This window comes from Psittacula echo, assembly GCF_963264785.1.
Source record: "Psittacula echo genome assembly, chromosome: 7".
NCBI classification, from domain to species: Eukaryota; Metazoa; Chordata; class Aves; order Psittaciformes; family Psittacidae; genus Psittacula; species Psittacula echo.
The window spans coordinates 2,078,930-2,097,699 of NC_137740.1; the positions used below are offsets into that span (position 1 = coordinate 2,078,930).

General features: G+C 44.1%; 1 protein-coding gene across 6 annotated transcripts in view; it reads right to left on the minus strand.

Annotated features, from left to right (window-relative positions):
* MIER1 (MIER1 transcriptional regulator) overlaps positions 1-18,770 on the minus strand; it is a 39,711-nt gene that overhangs the window by 15,600 nt on the left and 5,341 nt on the right. For 4 of the 6 annotated variants that reach the window (XR_013957310.1, XR_013957311.1, XM_080622413.1 and 1 more), the window contains exons 2-4: positions 7,513-7,537; positions 6,250-6,395; positions 933-1,100 (exon numbers count right to left, since the gene is read on the minus strand). Coding sequence is in view for 4 of the 6 variants with exons in the window: in XM_080622413.1 (XP_080478539.1) it covers positions 933-1,100; positions 6,250-6,395; positions 7,513-7,537 (339 nt within the window). In the remaining 2 variants the exon portion in view is untranslated. Of the gene's footprint in view, positions 1-932; positions 1,101-6,249; positions 6,396-7,027; positions 7,145-7,512; positions 7,538-18,770 lie in introns of all 6 variants that reach the window. The other 2 variants (XM_080622412.1, XM_080622411.1) reach the window with 1 other exon arrangement.

Below are 18,770 nucleotides of genomic sequence, written 5' to 3' on the forward strand. Positions count from 1 at the left end.
CTTTTCAGAGCACACAGAACAGGGTTTTAAAGATGCTGCGTTCAAACCTATACATTTGGCAAAGACACTTGAAGCATTATCCTCAGTTAACAATTCAAGTACAACCAAGGCTGCCAGGCTGAAAAAATACAATTACAAATGCTAACGAGAGGAAACTTGCAGCAACCTCCAGTGCTCTGAGACACATTTAATTCAATTCCACATTGTTGAGGTTCAGTAGATCAGCTTTTCATCTTGAAACAAGTATTCAGCCATATCTACAAAGGCGTCTTCAGGCATTTAAACCTTCAGGTTTGAAGTCTTACTGTTTCCAAAGGACAATTACGATCTCCTCTTACATGATGCTGCAGGTATACATGTACTTTAATTTGCCTTTGCAACAGTTTGGAATGATACAGATGGAATTACTGCAGCCTTTCAATATCTTCAGGGACCTGTAAGAAATCTGGAGAGAGGCTTTGGACAAGGGCCTGTAGGGACAGGACATTGGGAATGGCTTTAACCTGCCAGAGGGGAGACTGAGATGAGCTCTTAGGCAGAAGCTCTTCCCTGTGAGGGTGCTGAGGCGCTGGCACAGGGTGCTCAGAGAAGCTGTGGCTGCCCCATCCCTGGCAGTGTTCAAGGCCAGGTTGGACACAGGGGCTTGGAGCAAGCTGCTCCAGTGGAAGGGGTCCCTGCCCGTGGCAGGGGTTGGAGCTGGATGAGCTTTAAGGTCCCTTTCAACACAAACTATAATTCTATGATTCCATGAAATTAAGAGCAACAAAGAGAGATACAGACAGTTAATCAAGAATGAACACTAGAATTCAGCACACAAAGCATCTGAAATCAACTATATTATAGATTGCTTTTGCCATGATTTGGCATCATGAGGTGTTGTCCAGTACAGAACGGTTGTATAAAATCAGGTTCCAATTAACGTAAACACTTACTTTGTTTTCACCACTACAGCCGCTGTTGTCATCATTATCAACATCATCATCATCTTCTCCCTCCTCCTCTTCCTCTTCCTCATCTTCATCATCATCATCTTCTTGGAGTGGAATGGAACTGTCATAGCCATAACGGCTAAGTAACTCCTGGATCGGCATGTCACTTTCCTGGTGAGCAGCCAAACAAAGTTTGAGGTTTTAACAGGAATATTTCACATCCCACATCAGCTCTACAGCTTCAAGGTGTGCACTTTGACCATAACACAGCAAAACAGCTAGATGACAGCAAGAAAACCACTCCAAAGTGAATGGACAGTGAAAAATTGAAGTTTTGGCTCCTAAGAAAAATGTGTGTTTTCTTACGCAGGGCTTTTCTTTCCCAATCCTTCATAAATTCACAGCAGACCTCACATAACAGCAATCTCTCCGAGGGGCCATAAAGCTCATTAAAAGGGTACCAAAGGGCTGTATGCCCCATCCTTCCCTTAGTACTCGTCTACTACTATTCTACCAAAGCACAAGCACTGCAATGTGGCAGGTTACATCTGGTTACACCGTATCCCCTTCAGTACACGGAGCAAACACATCTGACTTGGGATATATATTGTTATTCCCCTAAACTACCTGAAAAAAAAGTAGTATTTAGTACATATTTGTAGGAGAAACAGGTAAAATGTGTGTCAGCAGCAACCGTTTCACAGAGACAAGATACTGACAGTTTTGGAAGGCAGGACCTTGTTCTAGTGCATGGCAGTGATTTTTGCAGTGTCCCAAGAATTCAGCAAAATAAGGATCAGAACTTGCAGTACCTGGCTTGAACATTGAATTAAATCTTTGTTTGGGGAGTTTTGCTATAGGGACAATTCCAGAGAGTTCTTCAACCCTGGCTTTGAAAACAAAACTGCACCAAGAATGCACCTCTTTACCCTGTACCTCTCCTCATTTTGGAAAAAGCTAGAAACTGAGGAGTTGGATGGGGGTGAGGGTTCACTTTATACTTAGGATCACCTGATATCCAGGTAAAGACAGTAGTAATGTTTACAGATTCCTACACATTTTAAGTCAGCTGTCTACAAAACCATCCACAGATGAAGCAAATCCGCTAAAATAGGTACACAATTAAAAGTCTTCATCCTTTGAATGCTGGTCCACTCCGAAGAGCCACTGCAAACGACACAGCTGGTTCTCAAACTTAGTGGCTCCCAAACTGTTATCAATTGCATTCACTTTATTAATATAAATCATTAATTGCCATGTCTGCAAATTACTTAATCCCTTTTAATACCTTCATCCCCAGCCCTCAGGGGCAGTATGTGGCATCCCCAAGGAGACCTTTCAGAGCCGAAACTTTCAGAGGGCATTTCAACATGATCTCTCTCACATGATCAAATCCTTTGTTTGTTATTTAGGGCTGTCTGCTTGCCCTACATATTTCTTCTTAGTATGCAATGTGCACCTTGGCTGGTAATCAGATTTTGGTAGTTACTGGCTGGCCGTAGTGAATTCCTGTCCTAAGGCCTTCGCTCAACAACACAGCTCTAGTTTCTGGAAAGGTAGTAACAATACCAATGACAAAAGGCATGTATAGTTCTGCTGTGTAAGAGTAACACGGGTTAGGAGTACTCATTGTCTGTGTATTCTATTTTACTTCAAAGAACTAAGCCATTCTGCTACTCATTGGTCTACTCTTTGGTTAAGCTATATACACAGTAGATGCAGACCACGTGGACCTAAACGTCCTCACTTTCCTTCTCGAATTACTAGTCTCTATCATATCTAACTGTTAGAAATAGGGACCTATGTAACAGGCTTATTACTCACTATATGTCACCAAGGAAAGTGGTCTTGCATTAACAACATTCTTCTTAGGTAGAGCCTCTTAACTTCAAATAGACCATTACAACACAAAAAGCTCCAAGGGCCAGAAACTCTCAAAGATAATTACAAATTGTGATTTCTGTATTGCTTCAGGAGATTGCAAAAAGAGAAAAGGTTGAATAAGGAACAAGGATTATCAAACAAATAGGAATTTCTTATGTGGAAGGTGCTTAATAACAAGAAATGGATGTGTGTGGAGTAGAGGTGAGGGGAATGATATAATGGAGAAGTGTGTCATAAGCAGCACAGAGAAAGTAAATATAAATGACTCTTCTAATGGAAGAGCAGCCACTGAAATGGACATAGAACAGGCTGAAAACCCAAACGTGTTTCTCACTAAATGAACTGTGCAACACTGCACATCCCTCGTGGACACTATGCTTACAGAGACTAAAAATCGAATGGATGAATCTACAGGAGGAGGAAAAATAAGACTGACAGGCACTAGAGACATAGAGACAACATCTTTTTCATATGTGCCTGAACTGCACCCTGCTAGAGGGTGGAAGAGTGAAAACAGTGCACTCCCATGTATGGTTCTCTCATTTAAAGACAAGAGATACTGGTGCATAACCCTAAGAAAGCTAAAAGCCCTCCCTGAAAAGGAGGGCCCCAAAAGGAGAAACCAAATGATTACATGGAACAACAAATGGGAAAAGGGAAGAAAAAAAGGCTTACAAATCTCTAAGTAATGGAGGGAGGCACCATGCACAGCGCCCTGGCAATGCTCACCCCATCCTAGAGGCACCCAGGGAGCCACACAGCACCCTGTAGTGCTCTGCCCATAGACAGGGCAGCACAAAGGTGAAGAACTTGGCTTCACACTCATCAAGTCCTCCATGTCATGCTACCTCCAGCTTAGCTGAGAGCAGGAGGAAATCAAGTCTGCAACTTGCTGGGACCTGGTCGTTTATTATGTCCAAGACAGACTGTGAATGCAGTTTCCTACTACCAGAATCATGCTGCCAAGTTCCCATGTGCTTTGGGAAACTGCAGCACCAGCATATGCCCAGGACACGGAGAGATGTGCCTCATCCCAGCACATATTCTCTGGGGCTGCTGAAGGAACAGTGGTTAGCCAGGATGTTGGTAACATATGGTGTACCTGCTACCACATACAAAAACAGTATTACTTGAATACAAAAATGGATATAGAATCCCAGCCTGGTTTGTGTTGGAAGGGACCTTAAAGCTCATCCAGCTCCAACCCCTGCCACGGGCAGGGACCCCTTCCACTGGAGCAGCTTGCTCCAAGCCCCTGTGTCCAACCTGGCCTTGAACACTGCCAGGGATGGGGCAGCCACAGCTTCTCTGGGCACCCTGGGCCAGCGCCTCAGCACCCTCACAGGGAAGAGCTTCTGCCTAAGAGCTCATCTCAGTCTGCCCTCTGGTTAAAGCCATATGACCAAGGTTAGTTGCAGCACCACCACACAGACAGCTTTCCTGCCCATGAGAAATTCCATTCAAGAACTATCACTGAAAACCACAAATTCCAATACTTCTGATTCACCAGAGCTCACCCAGTAAGTAGAAAAGATCTTCACCCTCAGAGGAAGGTGTAGTTCTTATGACAGTCAGGAGTGAAATCACCAAGGTTCAAAAATGCTTTTGCAAAACCTGACTGTCACCTCACCTCTGAAGGAGCTGAACTAGTAAATCAGGCACATTCACAGCCTGCGGGGAATCTGAAATAATACATGTAAATGTCTGGGGGGGAAAGAAGAAGACAGGATAGCACTCGTCGTGACAACAGTCTGAGATTTAGATTGCCTACCATTCACAACAAAAAAAAGTGAGCAGTGATGCGCAGCCTGCCACCTATCCCACAAGTAAAGGAAACCACAGGTCTCTAGCAAGATTCTTCACTAGAAAAACTCTTCCCTGTGAGGGTGCTGAGGCGCTGGCCCAGGGTGCCCAGAGAAGCTGTGGCTGCCCCATCCCTGGCAGTGTTCAAGGCCAGGTTGGACACAGGGGCTTGGAGCAAGCTGCTCCAGTGGAAGGTGTCCCTGCCAATGGCAGGGAATGAGCTTTAAGGGCCTTTCCAACCCAAACCGGTCTGGGATTCTAGGATTCTGTAAGATCCTATGGGCATGGAAGCATCTGAACCTCAGTGAAAGCCCTACCTGCAACATACAACAAAGTGACCACAAGATTCTCTGTTAGTCCATAACAGCATCCTTCAGGGAAGGGCAGCACAGGAGCAATGTGAATCTCTTGTACCACTGCTCACCGTCCTGATCTCGTAAGAACTGACACATGAAGGAATAATACACTTGAACAAGGAGGATATGAGGGAATAAACTGATGGCTGAAATACAGTTATAAATGATGCTCTGTAATGTGGTGATAGAATTACACAACAGATGTTGACTCTTCACAAAATATGAGGGGAAAAACGTGTCATAGGTGTGGAGCTCCATTTCTCAATTAATCTAAATGAAGCATATTTAGATTCACAAACTATTTATTTATCTTTATGTTTACCATTTAATATCAAACCTCAAGTTTCCAGAAAGAAATTATCAGTTACATGTGAAATGTAGATTAAATGCACTAAATTAAAGTCACACTGAACAGGATTTATCCATCAACTATGCATCTAAGAATCACTGATGATCTTAGGTTCAGGAAGCCTTTTCAGCCAATGAGGCCATAGACAGTACCTAAATTACTCTGTACTTATAATGAGCCCAGTTTGTAATTTATATACATTGTTTCTGCCTGAGAAGTGATTTAAGACAACACATAATCCACCCTAAAACGCCAAATAAATCTTATCTGCAATTATTTCAGGAGACACAAGTTTTAAGATTTATTTCTTGCTATTGACAATACTTAATAGTGAGAAACAGATCAGGAGTTCTGATCCTAGGTCTGATGACAACTTTTTGCTTTGAGCCAATCATTTCATCTGTATCTCCTTTTCCTCTACCTTAAAAATGAAGATTCTCCTTTATGCTCCACTAAAGTACTATACAAATGTTTGTATAAATATGCAAAAGAAATGTAAGATTAGGAGATCTTTTATAAATCAACATCTATCTGCACTAATCAAGTGCTTTAGAAAATAACACTGCAATATAGAAGTTTAGTGAGAGCGTACTTTAACCCATAGTATTAGCTCTAAAATGCAAATCCCATAGCAGCATATGTATGCAAAAAGACACCAAACAAGCACAGAATTATACATTATTAAGTATTTAGGTACCAGTTTCCTTTTCCCACCTTTTGAGAATCTCACATTTAGTTCAGCTGCTTTCCCCCATCAGTATTATTTACCTATTAGTGATTTTGGGGTGTTTTGTTCCTTTTTTTTAAATCCCAAATATAAGGGGAAAAAAACTGTATATATTTTGTGCGAGGCTGTGGGCTGTGGTTATGTTTTACGACTACTCAAGGCTAGTCATAGTCATACTTAACCATAGTCAACTTAACCTACCCTGTTAAGAGCCTCTATTTCAGAACTGAAGTTTGTTTCTCCTTCCATCATTTCCTCCTCTTCTAATGTCCGTTCATCATCAAAGTCATGCACCAGCATATCAGCTGATGGATCAAATTCATGGTCATCAGATGCTGCTGAACCTCCTGATAGAAAACATTTTAAAGAATGTTTTTAGTTAGATCATGGCCTCACAGAGTTTAGCTTTTTTATTTTGGTGACATTTTATTATACTCAGAAATTAAAATATCCTCAAAATCCCTCCATCGTTTAACTCCAGGAAAGCCAATCTTGTTATTCCGAGGACATCAAAAGCTGCCCTTTGAGTGGTAGATCATGGGAAAAAGAAGCAGGAGATGCTGTTTAACAGCCAGATCTCAAAGTCCTACATATCTGGACATCAGGCCCCTAGTTACATGCTTATAAAACATTCAAGTTTGAAGACTTAATTCCTAAATAATCATAAACCTGCCTGAATCAAGAGTTCTACTGGGAGCAGAAACACTCATAAAATATAAACTCAGGGCAGTTGTTTCCTTTATATTTTGGAAGCTTTCTTGTTTTGCAGCTACAAAGACAGTCTAATGACTTTTCCAGACTTTAAGCTTCAAGTAAGCCCCAGAGTTATGCAGATTTTATTTATGACGCAGAATCCTTAGTTATTTTCCCCCCATGCCTTGTTTTTTCACGGTTCTTTGTAGAGAAGTCAGGTTCGATTTTGTGACAATGAAAACTAAATGGATGGATGAATGGTTTGGCAGATGTAATTCAGCAATACCTGATTTCTAATTCCAACCCCGCTCACATTTTTCCACTTGTCTCCATGGACAGCTTCAATTCCGTTTTCCAAAGCTTGTAGAGCTTGCATGTGAAGGGTGCAAGAGGGAGGGCTTGCCTATAAGGGTTAATGATACTTTGTAGTTTGAAGTGTTTAAAGGAATTGATTGCTTCTCTGCAAGAAGGAAGAGCTCAAGGGACAAAGGCAGTCCAGCTAAAGTAACTACTGGAAAGCTTTTCCACAGTAGGATGCCAAAAAGCTTGGAAATAAATAACACTTAGTACAGTGGGACCAAAGTGGACAGAAAAAAGCCTTCAGTTAGTCATAATTTACACTTACGCAGACTACTAGATAGTGACTACTGAAACCAGTACTGCCACCAACCTATTCATCAAGTGATATCCTTACATTACTAATAGGAAGAGACCAGCAAAACTCATTTTTAAAGGGTGCTTAGAAGTTTAGGAACCATTAAAAGTATTTACCTGGGCTTGAAGACTCAACAGAAGGCTAAAAAAGAAAACACAAGAAATGATTAGTTCTAGGTCGAACGTGTACAAACGCAATCCAATAATTCATCTGATACAACGCAAGTCACAGCAAGTGATGTATTCACAAATAAAGCAGCACAAACAGGGGGAAGCAATTTGAGGTAAATAGTAGCCATTTCACCCTGTATGTATCAATATTGCTGCATGATTTCAGCAACAGTAACTGAAAGAAATGCCCTTTTCGTGATGCAATAATTGAGTTGAAGGTATAAAATAAAGCAAACCGATTCATTCTGAAAGCAGTGTTACAGTTCTACAGCCAGCTCTAATATGGCATAAACCAGCGCTGGGGCCAGAGGAGGCAATGCTACTTTCTTTCCATCTCTGCTTATTTTCAATTCTCCCTTTAGGCCAACACAAAACTGGAGACTAACTGTAGCGATAGTTAAGTTTTTAACAGATCCAGCTTTCATTTAACTCCATGTATTAACTTCCCTTTTCCACAGCCAAGGTATACGCCAGATTACACTGACTGGAAGCACGGTTTAAGGGAAATCATTCTTCCTATTTGAAACTGCACGTTTTACGATACACAAATTCCCTGTCCTATTTAAATGAAGGTGCACGCTTAAGAGGTAATTACAAATTACAATGAGAATTCCTCATAGAACAAAAGGAAAAAGCCATTTAATCTTGTGCTTAAAAACCCAGCTGCGAGAAAAACAGAATAACATGACTTTGTAAGCAAGACTTTCTTCCCAAGTACATTTTAACACAAATTAATATGATCACGGACTACAAAACAAACATGTATCTTTTAAATACAGGGAAAAAAGAAACTTCTACAACAATTTCAATGTAACAGAGACCCCCTTTGGCCTACCACAGTGGGTAACTTCACGTTTATGATCAGAACAAACGTCTTCTTCCATGGAATTCCGCTTTCCCTGGCTTCTAACTTTGCCAGTCTGCAGCCTCCCGGGCTGAGATTTGCATGTCACACATGCAACCCTCATTTGTTTTGAAAATCCAAGCAAATGGCGCAGCTATTTTCAGGAACAGCCCCAGTGAAGTGGGTTTGTCAAAGCTGGAAGACGGATTTTGGCTTCGGAGAGCTGCGGTAGCCCTTTTCCCTGCCACCTCCTGCAAACTGAGATATCGTTTGGTATCACAGTTAAATTCTAAGCAATAATAATACATAATACGCGATGCTGTCTTCATGGAAAAATGTCTGGGTTTGGCCAGGGAATAATGGGAAAGCTTCAATTTGCAGATTCATGATAAGTGCTTTTGTGCACGTGTAATCCTCTGGCTTGGTTGTACTCCTGCTAGAACTGCAGGACCTGTACACCCTGAAGTATATGCAAAATTAAAACAACATACTATGTTAGAAACTGGGAAATGTATACTCAAGTAAAACCGTGTGCTATTATTCCAAGATTTTCCTTCTCCTTGACTTCCCTTCACGAGGCACAAGCTGCTTCCACCCACAACAGCCGGCCTAGATGTGTAATGAAGCAAAACCTGAAAGTTAAAAAACTCTCTGTAATTACAAAGTTCTTTTCTATTAGCATCTCTACAAGGTGAGAAGAAATACGCCTCCTTAGGAATCAATGACCAAAAGTCACTTACATGTTTGCCTATATTTAGTAAGTCTACAACTCACAAGTCCCTCTTCATCAGCGACTGTAGTGATAGGACAACGGGGAATGGGCTCATATTGAAACAGGGGAAGTTCCAGTTAGATCTTAGGCAGAAGCTCTTCCCTGTGAGGGTGCTGAGGCGCTGGCCCAGGGTGCCCAGAGAAGCTGTGGCTGCCCCATCCCTGGCAGTGTTCAAGGCCAGGTTGGACACAGGAGCATGGAGCAAGCTGCTCCAGTGGAAGGTGTTCCTGCCCGAGGCAGGGCTTGGAGGTGGAGGAGCTTTAGGGTCCCTTCCAACACAAACCAGGCTGGGATTCCATGATGAGACAGTATTTGGATGCAAACTATGCTGAGGCTACTGTAGAAGGTCAGTTCCTTGTTAAAAGGGGACCTTGGGATTCCAGGAACACCAGACACGGTAGGGCTTCTGAGGGAAAGGGAGCGCTCACTCCACTGTGAATTAAGGATAGGAGTTCAAGCAGACAGAATCATAGAATCATAGAATAGTTAGGGTTGGAAAGGACCTTGAGATCATCCAGTTCCAATCCCCCTGCCACAGACAGGGACACCCCACACTAAACCATGACACCCAAGGCCTCATCCAACCTGGCCTTGAACACTGCCAGGGATGGAGCATTCACAGCCTCCCTGGGCAACCCATTCCAGTGCCTCACCACCCTCTCAGGAAAGAATTTCTTCCTTAGATCCAATCTAAACTTCCCCTGTTTCAGTTTGAACCCGTTACCCCTTGTTCTGTCACTGCAGTCCCTAATGAAGAGTCCCTCCCCAGCATCCTTGTAGGCCCCCTTCAGACACTGGAAGCTGCTCTGAGGTCTCCACGCAGCTTCTCTTCTCCAGGCTGAACAGCCCCAACTTTCTCAGCCTGTCTCCATACAGGAGGTGCTCCAGCCCCTGATCATCCTCGTGGCCTCCTCTGGACTTGTTCCAACAGTTCCATGTCCTTTTTATGTTGAGGACACCAGAACTGCACACAATGCTCCAAGTGAGGTCTCCCGAGAGCAGAGCAGAGGGGCAGGATCACCTCCTTGGATCTGCTGGTCACGCTCCTCTTGATGCAGCCCAGGATACGGTTGCTTTCTGGGCTGCGAGCGCACACTGCAGCCGGCTCATGTTCATTTTCTCATGGACCAACACCCCCAAGTCCTTCTCTGCAGGGCTGCTCTGAATCTCTGCTCTGCCCAACCTGTAGCTGTGCCTGGGATAATCTAGCATGGTGTAACAGCAGCAGTTCTGCCCTCATGGGGAAAAAGCCAAACCCAACCCCAAAGGCACATCTTGGCTTCCAGACACTGTTAAGGATCTGCCAACAGCCAGAAAGACTTGGAGGAGGCCTCCTGGACCATGAGCCTTGTGTAAAGGGGAACAAGTAACTCTCCACCTTGATTTAGAAAAGCAGGATGGAGTCCTCAACAAGCAGAACAGGGTTTGCTCTTAACTCTGCCCTGCAGCAGTGCAGCATCCCCTGGGTTCAGATGTACCTTGTATGGGCTTAGGCGCATGGATTTTTACATGATCTGTGTAGAAATACATAAATGTTGGAGCCTGTTGTTTCAGTCCCACTTGAGGCTTCTATCACCTTTACAAGTTCTCAGGATGGCAAAGGCATCATTCCCATCTCCAAAGACAGGGATACAGAGACAACCTCAGCCAAGTGATGGAGCAAACACGACTGAGGACAAGGAGGTGATGGGAGCAGTCAGCATGGATTTACAAAAGGGAATTCATGCTTGACCAGCTCAAATGCCTTCCTTGATGAGAAGACTGGCAGGTGGGTGAAAGGAGCACAGGGGATGCTGCTTGTCTTCACTTCAGCAAGGCTTTCCATGCCATCTCCCATCCCACCCTCACAAACCGATGAAGTAAGCCTGGACAAGCAGAGATGTGGATGGAAAACCGGCTGAAAGGCCCAGCTCCAAGGGCTGGGGGACTGGATCCTCTGACAAAGGAGAGGCTCAGAGAGCCAGGGCTCTTCTTGGAGAAGAAATGGCTCAGGAGGATCTGACCCATGTCCAGTATCTGATGGAAGTATCAGAGTAACTTCTGATGGAAGTATCTGATCAGTATCAGAGGAGACTGAGCCCATCTCTTCCCAATGGCATCCAGTGACAAGAGTCAATGGGCACAAACTGGAATACATAAGGAAAAGCTCTCTAAGAGAGATGAAACGAGGGAACACGTTGCCCCGAGAGGTAGTGGTGTCTGCATTGGAGGCATTCAAATCCAGACTGGCAATGGTTCTGGGGCAACCTGCTTGAGCTGTCCCAGCTCTGAGCAATGGGTTGGTCTTGATTAGCTCCAGATATCTCCAGCTTCAACAACTCTGTATCTAAACCCTCCAGTATACACTGCAATGGAGCCTACTGCAGTGAAGCACTTTCCTGTTGCGAGTAGACACTAAACCACAGTGGGAAAAAGCCAATCTCATACATACAAACACTTTAAGAAACAAAGTTCAGCTTTCAGTACTCTGGAATAGTATGGAGAAGGCATGAGGGCTCAGGTAAGCACACAGCCTGGCCTATAGGCTAAAGTACTTCAGAAGCAATCTCCTCCTTCCCAGCTTCAACAGTGTTGCTGAAACACTGCAGTGCCAACGGAGCTCAGAATGATCCCCAGGACTTTCGAACAAGTCCAAGTATATAACCAGTACAAACTCAGTCTATAGAAGGGAGAAATACAACCCCCAAGCAGATAATGTTCAAAACTCAATCACCTCCAGAAACATTAAGTCCATTTCAAGCTACCTCACAGAATTCATCTATCTTTTGGGATAGATGATAGATCTAGCTCATTCTTCGCCACAGACTCCATGGCCACCTTTTAGAACAGCCTCTGGGTCTCTATTCTTTTCTCCTAAGCTTGCCTACCGTAACTACCTGGTCTGTGGATTATCATCCCTGCCTTTCATGTTTCTAGTCTAAGTGATGCAATGTCCATCATCTTCTGCCTTCTATTCCTAGCTAGATGCAGTGTTACATTACATCTCATCTAAATTAATGGCCAGCTGCTGCCAAAAGCAGCTGTGACCTCTTCCCACCACTCCATGTGCTTCTGCCGCTTGTGCCAGGTTCAGCAAGGAGGAAGCTGCAGCATGTGCTGGTTCAGCAAACCAATCTGAGAGAAAACTAACCCTGCTTCTCATCCTGTGAGTGAGACAAAGTGCTTCAGCCTGGGCCTCTGCAGTCTCCAGTCATGCTGCAAACAGCCCAGAGCATGAGTCTGGAGCTGTGGCAGGAGACCAGGAGTAACCCTTTCAGTGACAATCCGCTAGCACTACACATGAGGTGAAAGAGATCCTATGATTAAAGAGTTGAGACAATTCCTGCGACAACCCATTATTCAGTCTTACTTCCTTGCTCCAAGTGATCATGACTCTGGACAGGGCAGGACAGATGGCTTTGAGGGCATTTGCTTATGAGAATTCCCTGGCAGTCAATTAAAGATCATATGGCTATGTTGGTGCCATCAGATCTTAAGTCATAAGCTATGGTATGTCAGGATAACAGGAATTCCTGTGAAAAGGATACCCCTTGTACTTCAGTGGCTTTTCATTTGCTGCTGCAGCAATTCATAGAGAAGTACAAAGCACTTCTTTTTGCCTCAAGGACACTCACGGGAACAAAGAGCAGCTACCTACAGAATGGCATCCAAGGCCCAGGACAGAAAAACTATGGGATACTTACAATATCCTGGCTGACATAATCCAATTGTTCCATGCATTTGATTCTATTCTCAGAAAAGATAACAGTGGCCATTTGTTGCGGGTTTGAAAGAATGAAAATCATATATTAACTCCTAATTCATGGAAAAACTCAAGGGACTGATGGAATCCTGCTGCACGGACACACCACTGAGCACATTGTTAATGCTCCAGATGAACAACAGGAAGAAAATGCCAGTTCTGAGGCAGGAAGAATATAAACCTGATGGCAAAGAGAAAAAGACAAGACACTGAGCAGAAACACAGCAGGCTTGGGTGACACCAAAAGGATATGCCACTGGTTTTACTCCATGTGTATTTTGAGGAGTCTCAGGAAAGACATGCAGAGTAGGTGTTTTCAAAAGGTCAGTGACCAAGATCATATCCAACACATTCTCCAGTGTGTGGATACAGGAATAGATGGGACTGAAGTCTGTCAGTCTGCTTCAGACCCCTTTGGACTGTCAAGCGATGAACCCAGCAGACACCTGCAGTGTTACCCCAATAACAAAAACTCACTGGGCTTTTGGATGCCTTTATTACTGTACTTTGTGATGGAGGCTATAGGGTAAAAGTAAGGCTGGGTTCATATCATGACAGGTTTATTTAATGCAAACAGTTCTGGAGACATCACTTTTGCACAGTGTATTTTTGAACCCACTACTTCAGAAGAGGGGTGGGCTTCCAGGCAATGCCATTTCCACGTGCAGGCAGGAGGTTTTCCTGTTTATTCATAGCTTCATAGCTGCTGGGACTGGAATGGGATAATCCAAAACATGAAGGCTGTTCATGCAATGAGTTTTCTCTCTTTACATTTCACCTACAGCAGGCAAAGAAACACCTGATCTGTCAGGACATGATACAGCTTCACTCCTACCCACAAAACTACTCCTGTATTTGCCAACATTGCTTATGCTGTTTAATATAATCAATTCATAATGAAACATCTTAAAATTAACAGTATCTGCAGCCTCTACAAGACAAATATAACTGAGTAAATTTGAACAGGATGTATTTTTAATAGCTCTTTAAGTGTTGCAGAGAACAGTTTAAAGCTAAAATTGAATATTGCCTATACTGAGAGCAATAAACCTGCCAAATTCATCAAGTAGATGCTCAGGTCTTTTGAACTCTGTTACAGGAACATATAAAAGTTAACTTCTGGGTTGCAGTGTCTTGTTTTAGCCACAGAAAACTTGTAATAACCTCACAAGTATTCATGTATGCGGTGTCAGCATCACTAAAGCTACATTTCACTAAGCAAACTAGATGTAAATCACTGATCTGCAAGTAGTAGTATGCATTCTGCTCTTAACAACTCACATTTATCCCCAAAAATGCAGATATACAATCACATGAATACTATTCAAAGAGTGAAGTTTTGAATACAGATATTTCAGGCACTAACCCTGCAGTTCAAACCAAGAACTGAGTAAGTGGCAGCCATTTAACAGACTCTCCAGTGAGCAAAACTAAACGTTCTTCTGGAGAAAATGTCTAGTTCAAATGGGGGAAAACACCCTTTTCTCAAGAGGGCACATGTCCCTTCTCATAAAGAGGGATTGCAGTGCAAAGCTCACAGCTCCAGCCTGTCCCTCTCTCCCTGTGCTGCGTATCAAAATCACCCACCAGCAACGTATTGAAGCAAGGAAAAAACACTGTTGCCCCTCATTTAATAGTTTCACATGTGAACACTTCTACATCCAAAACCTAAAGGGACATCTAAGCCCTCTGCTCATGAAATGGAAGCCTTTCTGTACATGGAATTTTTACTGGATTTTAGTTTGGTTGCTGAAGGAGGAAATTCTTGTAGAAGACAAAGACCAAGTGCAATGTTTCAACTCAAACAAGTCCACCTAAGCCTTGAAACTACCACAGCATAGGCACGCTGGCTTGGTCATTCCCTTCCTAGACTTGATTCCACTTGAGAGTTTATAGAGACAGCTTTGACCCCCAGGAGTCTCTTTGCTTGGAGGTTTTGAAGACCAGACTAGAGACAGCCCCAAGCACGGTGGTCAGACCTCAGAGCACACCCCGCTGTGAGCAAAGGTTGGACCAGAGACCTCCTGAGGTCCCTTCCAACCCAACTTATCTCAAAATCCCAAGGTTTGAGATTTGCAGGTAGCCCTGAAAAGCTACTTACTTGCCCATGTCCCTTTCCCTGCCTGCTGCTTCTGAGAACACTGGGTAAAGGTTTGGTTCCTTCTGGAGAAGCTGCCTCATCAAAGTGCCTGACTGTAAGAGCCACAGGCTGGGTTTTATTGCAGCTGAGGCAGTCCTGTATCACTCTACCTGTACCTCTGCACCAGGAAAAGGGAAGCAGACGATGTACAGTGTTGCACAGGGGATAGTGTTCATGTGAATCTTTCGGACATTTGGTTTGCAACATGGCTCCCTACATCTGCAGTGGGAAGGGAAGCAAACTGCAGTCTTTCTAAGTCACTGTACCACCTGAGGGCATTTTTCATATTGTAAATACTAGTGAAAAGCCCTAAACAGAAAGGGATTTCAACTGCAACTCTAACAAAAGCAGCAGCTGGTACTTTAAAAGACTAAAAGCAAGCTCTGATTCAGGGGAACACAGAAGGATGTCAGGTGATGACTCTCTCTGGGGGGATTTACCTGCTATCTGCTTCACACTCCTGTCAGAGGTTATCACACCACAGCAGGAACAACAAAGTGAAGGTGCAACCAAAGCGAATCTGTATGAACTTACAGTTTTCCAAAGGGTGATGCTCTCATGCTTTGCTTTCTGCCACACTCGCTGAAGAAGAAGTGGCTTCCAGCAAGAGGAAATAGCACCTTGGAAGTCCAGGAGGGACAACACAGCAGGACAGACAGATGGCAATGACATAAAACTGTCAGAGAAGCTTCCAATCACCCTTTTGATCTCTGAACTAAAGGGATTCATTACCTCACCAGCCAGAACACTCACGGCCAAGGTGAGTGCCAATCTCTGCAAGAGGTACTAAAGGGAGGTCATAAAATCATCCCAGACTGGTTTCTATTCAAGGGAGCTTAAAGCTCCTCCAGCTCCAACCCCTGCCACAGGCAGGGTCACCTTCCACTGGAGCAGCTTGCTCCAAGCCCCTGTGTCCAACCTGGCCTTGAACACTGCCAGGGATGGGGCAGCCACAGCTTCTCTGGGCACCCTGGGCCAGCGCCTCAGCACTCTCACAGGGAAGAGCTTCTGCCTAAGAGCTCATCTCAGTCTCCCCTCTGCCAGATGTAGCCACATTTTTCATGGTTCTAAGTCAAGGGGCTGCACATTTTATGGCGGTAAAAGCATCTTCTGTCCAATGGCTCACAACCATGCTGCTGCTGAATCATCTGCTTGAAATCCCATGCTAATATAACATACTACAATAAAGTGGAAGTGATTCTCATTCTCCTTTGAGCAGTTGACTGGAACCAGGAACCATCAACTGTACCCCAAGGTAGTCCTCCCTGCTCAAAAAAAAACCTGAAGGATTGAGGACTTGCACTGGAGCTAAGACAGCTGGGCTGGGGCAGCCTGGAGAAGAGAAGGCTCCTGAAGGGGAGACCTGAGAGCAGCTCCAGTGCCTGAAGGGGCTGCAGGAAACCTGGAGAGGGGCTTGGGACAAGGGCCTGCAGGGACAGGCCAAGGGGAATGGCTTGAACCTGCCAGAGGGGAGACTGAGATGAGCTCTTAGGCAGAAGCTCTTCCCTGTGAGGGTGCTGAGGCGCTGGCACAGGGTGCCCAGAGAAGCTGTGGCTGCCCCATCCCTGGCAGTGTTCAAGGCCAGGTTGGACACAGGGGCTTGGAGCAAGCTGCTCCAGTGGAAGGTGTCCCTGCCCATGGCAGGGGTTGGAGCTGGGTGAGCTTTAAGGTCCCTTCCAACCCAAAGAAGTCTGCGATGCTATGACAATGAGCAAAACCGGAGGGAGAAAGCTGCAGCCCAAGGGGGATGCCTTGGTTGACAGGACATTCTGCTCACTACAACTTCACCAAGAAAACTTCCATTTTCTAGGAGTATTATGAAACAGAACCACAATAGTTACTCAGAATGCCATCTCTGTCTTATCTGAAGAGCACACTTTGATTGGACATTTTCTAACTCTTTATTGTTCATTTCCATCACAAAATACAGCATCAGCCTCAAATTCTTATAATATTCTGAAATTCCTTGCTAGAAAGTTTGGAAGTCTACGGAGTGGCCACATCCCGCTGTAAGATTTCGGATGAAACCAGATACACTCATAAGCCAAGCAGCACAAGAACACATCCTTATGCACAATTTATGACATGATTGGATTAGCAGTGAAATATTAATACAGACTGAGGCCTCTGGCCAGGAATAAGCTCCAAAAGAAACTGAACTTCGCAACAATTCCACTGCCTACCTTAAATCCCTCTGCTGTGTTTGAAAGAACTCTACATCCCAAACAGTAAGCTCACAACCATCAACATTCTATCAAACACCAAGAGAGTCCACAAAACTCTTCTATTATAACAGAAAAAAACGACTCTTATCCAAGATCAGAAATGCAGAATGCTAAATGCTGTTGTTTTCCCTTCAAAAGCTTGCCAGGAAACCTGGGGGAACACAATCAATAGAATATAACCAATAACTTGGAGCCTATATTCTCACCAAGGAAGTGAGAAAACTGGATTCCCAAATCTGCATTAGGTTCACAGACACCTCTGTGAAGTATTGAACAAAAACTGCTCCAAAATGAAACAAAGCAAAGTTAAAGCTAAGATCAAATGAGGAAAAAATATTTGTGCTCAACAGGGCGGACTGATGTGAATCACCAACTTCCATCAGGGTTTAGAGCAGTCAGAAGGAATCCTTGATTTCATCTATTTTGACCTTATTTTGTACCCAGGTGTTACTCACAAGCTCTCCTCCCTCACTGCTAAAACGTATCAGTTTGCAACCCGTTAGTGATGGTGTTAACTTTACTGCTGCTTCGAGCCTATTCCATAGATATGCATACTGCTTTAAAGTAATAGCATAGCTTAATAAAAATACTGAGACTAAAAATGTAAACGAGGTTATTAGGAATGGTTATTAGATAATGTATTTCTTAAACATTATGTCCTGAAGTTGTTTCAAGCTGCATATCAAAATGAGAATTTAGCTACATTCATAAAGTTCAAAACTCTTCAACTGAAAGAAGCTTAATGTTCAGGAAGAAGGAAAGTTTTACCAGACATTATGAATGTAAAGGTGACTTATTAAAGCACTGACGCACAGGGTTAATAAACTGGTTTTCTGGTCAAAAGCAACAAAACTTTGAGAAATCCAAACAGCAATTAAATACACTCAAAGACATCAGGCTGAGTCAGTCAAACTGACCATGGACATGAGAAGTGGTCCTGCTCCTCTCGAAGACACAGAATCCCAGACTGGTTTGGGTTGGAAGGGACCTTAAAGCTCCTCCAGCTCCAACCCCTGCCACGGGCAGGGACCCCTTCCACTGGAGCAGCTTGCTCCAAGCCCCTGTGTCCAACCTGGCCTTGAACACTGCCAGGGATGGGGCAGCCACAGCTTCTCTGGGCACCCTGGGCCAGCGCCTCAGCACCCTCACAGGGAAGAGCTTCTGCCTAAGAGCTCATCTCAGTCTCCTCTCTGGCCAGGTTAAAGCCATTCCCCTTGGCCTGTCCCTACAGGCCCTAATGAAGAGTCCCTCTCCAGTGTCTTTGTAGGCCCCTTTCAGATCCTAGAAGGCTGTCCTGTTTCTTCCCATATTTGACACCTTAGGATGCCAATTCCACTTTTTAACCCCACACAAATTCACTCTGCAGAAGGGAAAACTGAAGTTCTCACTCCAGAAAGCTGAATAACCTCATTGAGCAGTGAGAAACACTAGCAACTGCCATGAAGGTGGTTGACTGCCTGCTCAAGAGATGGCAGAAACAA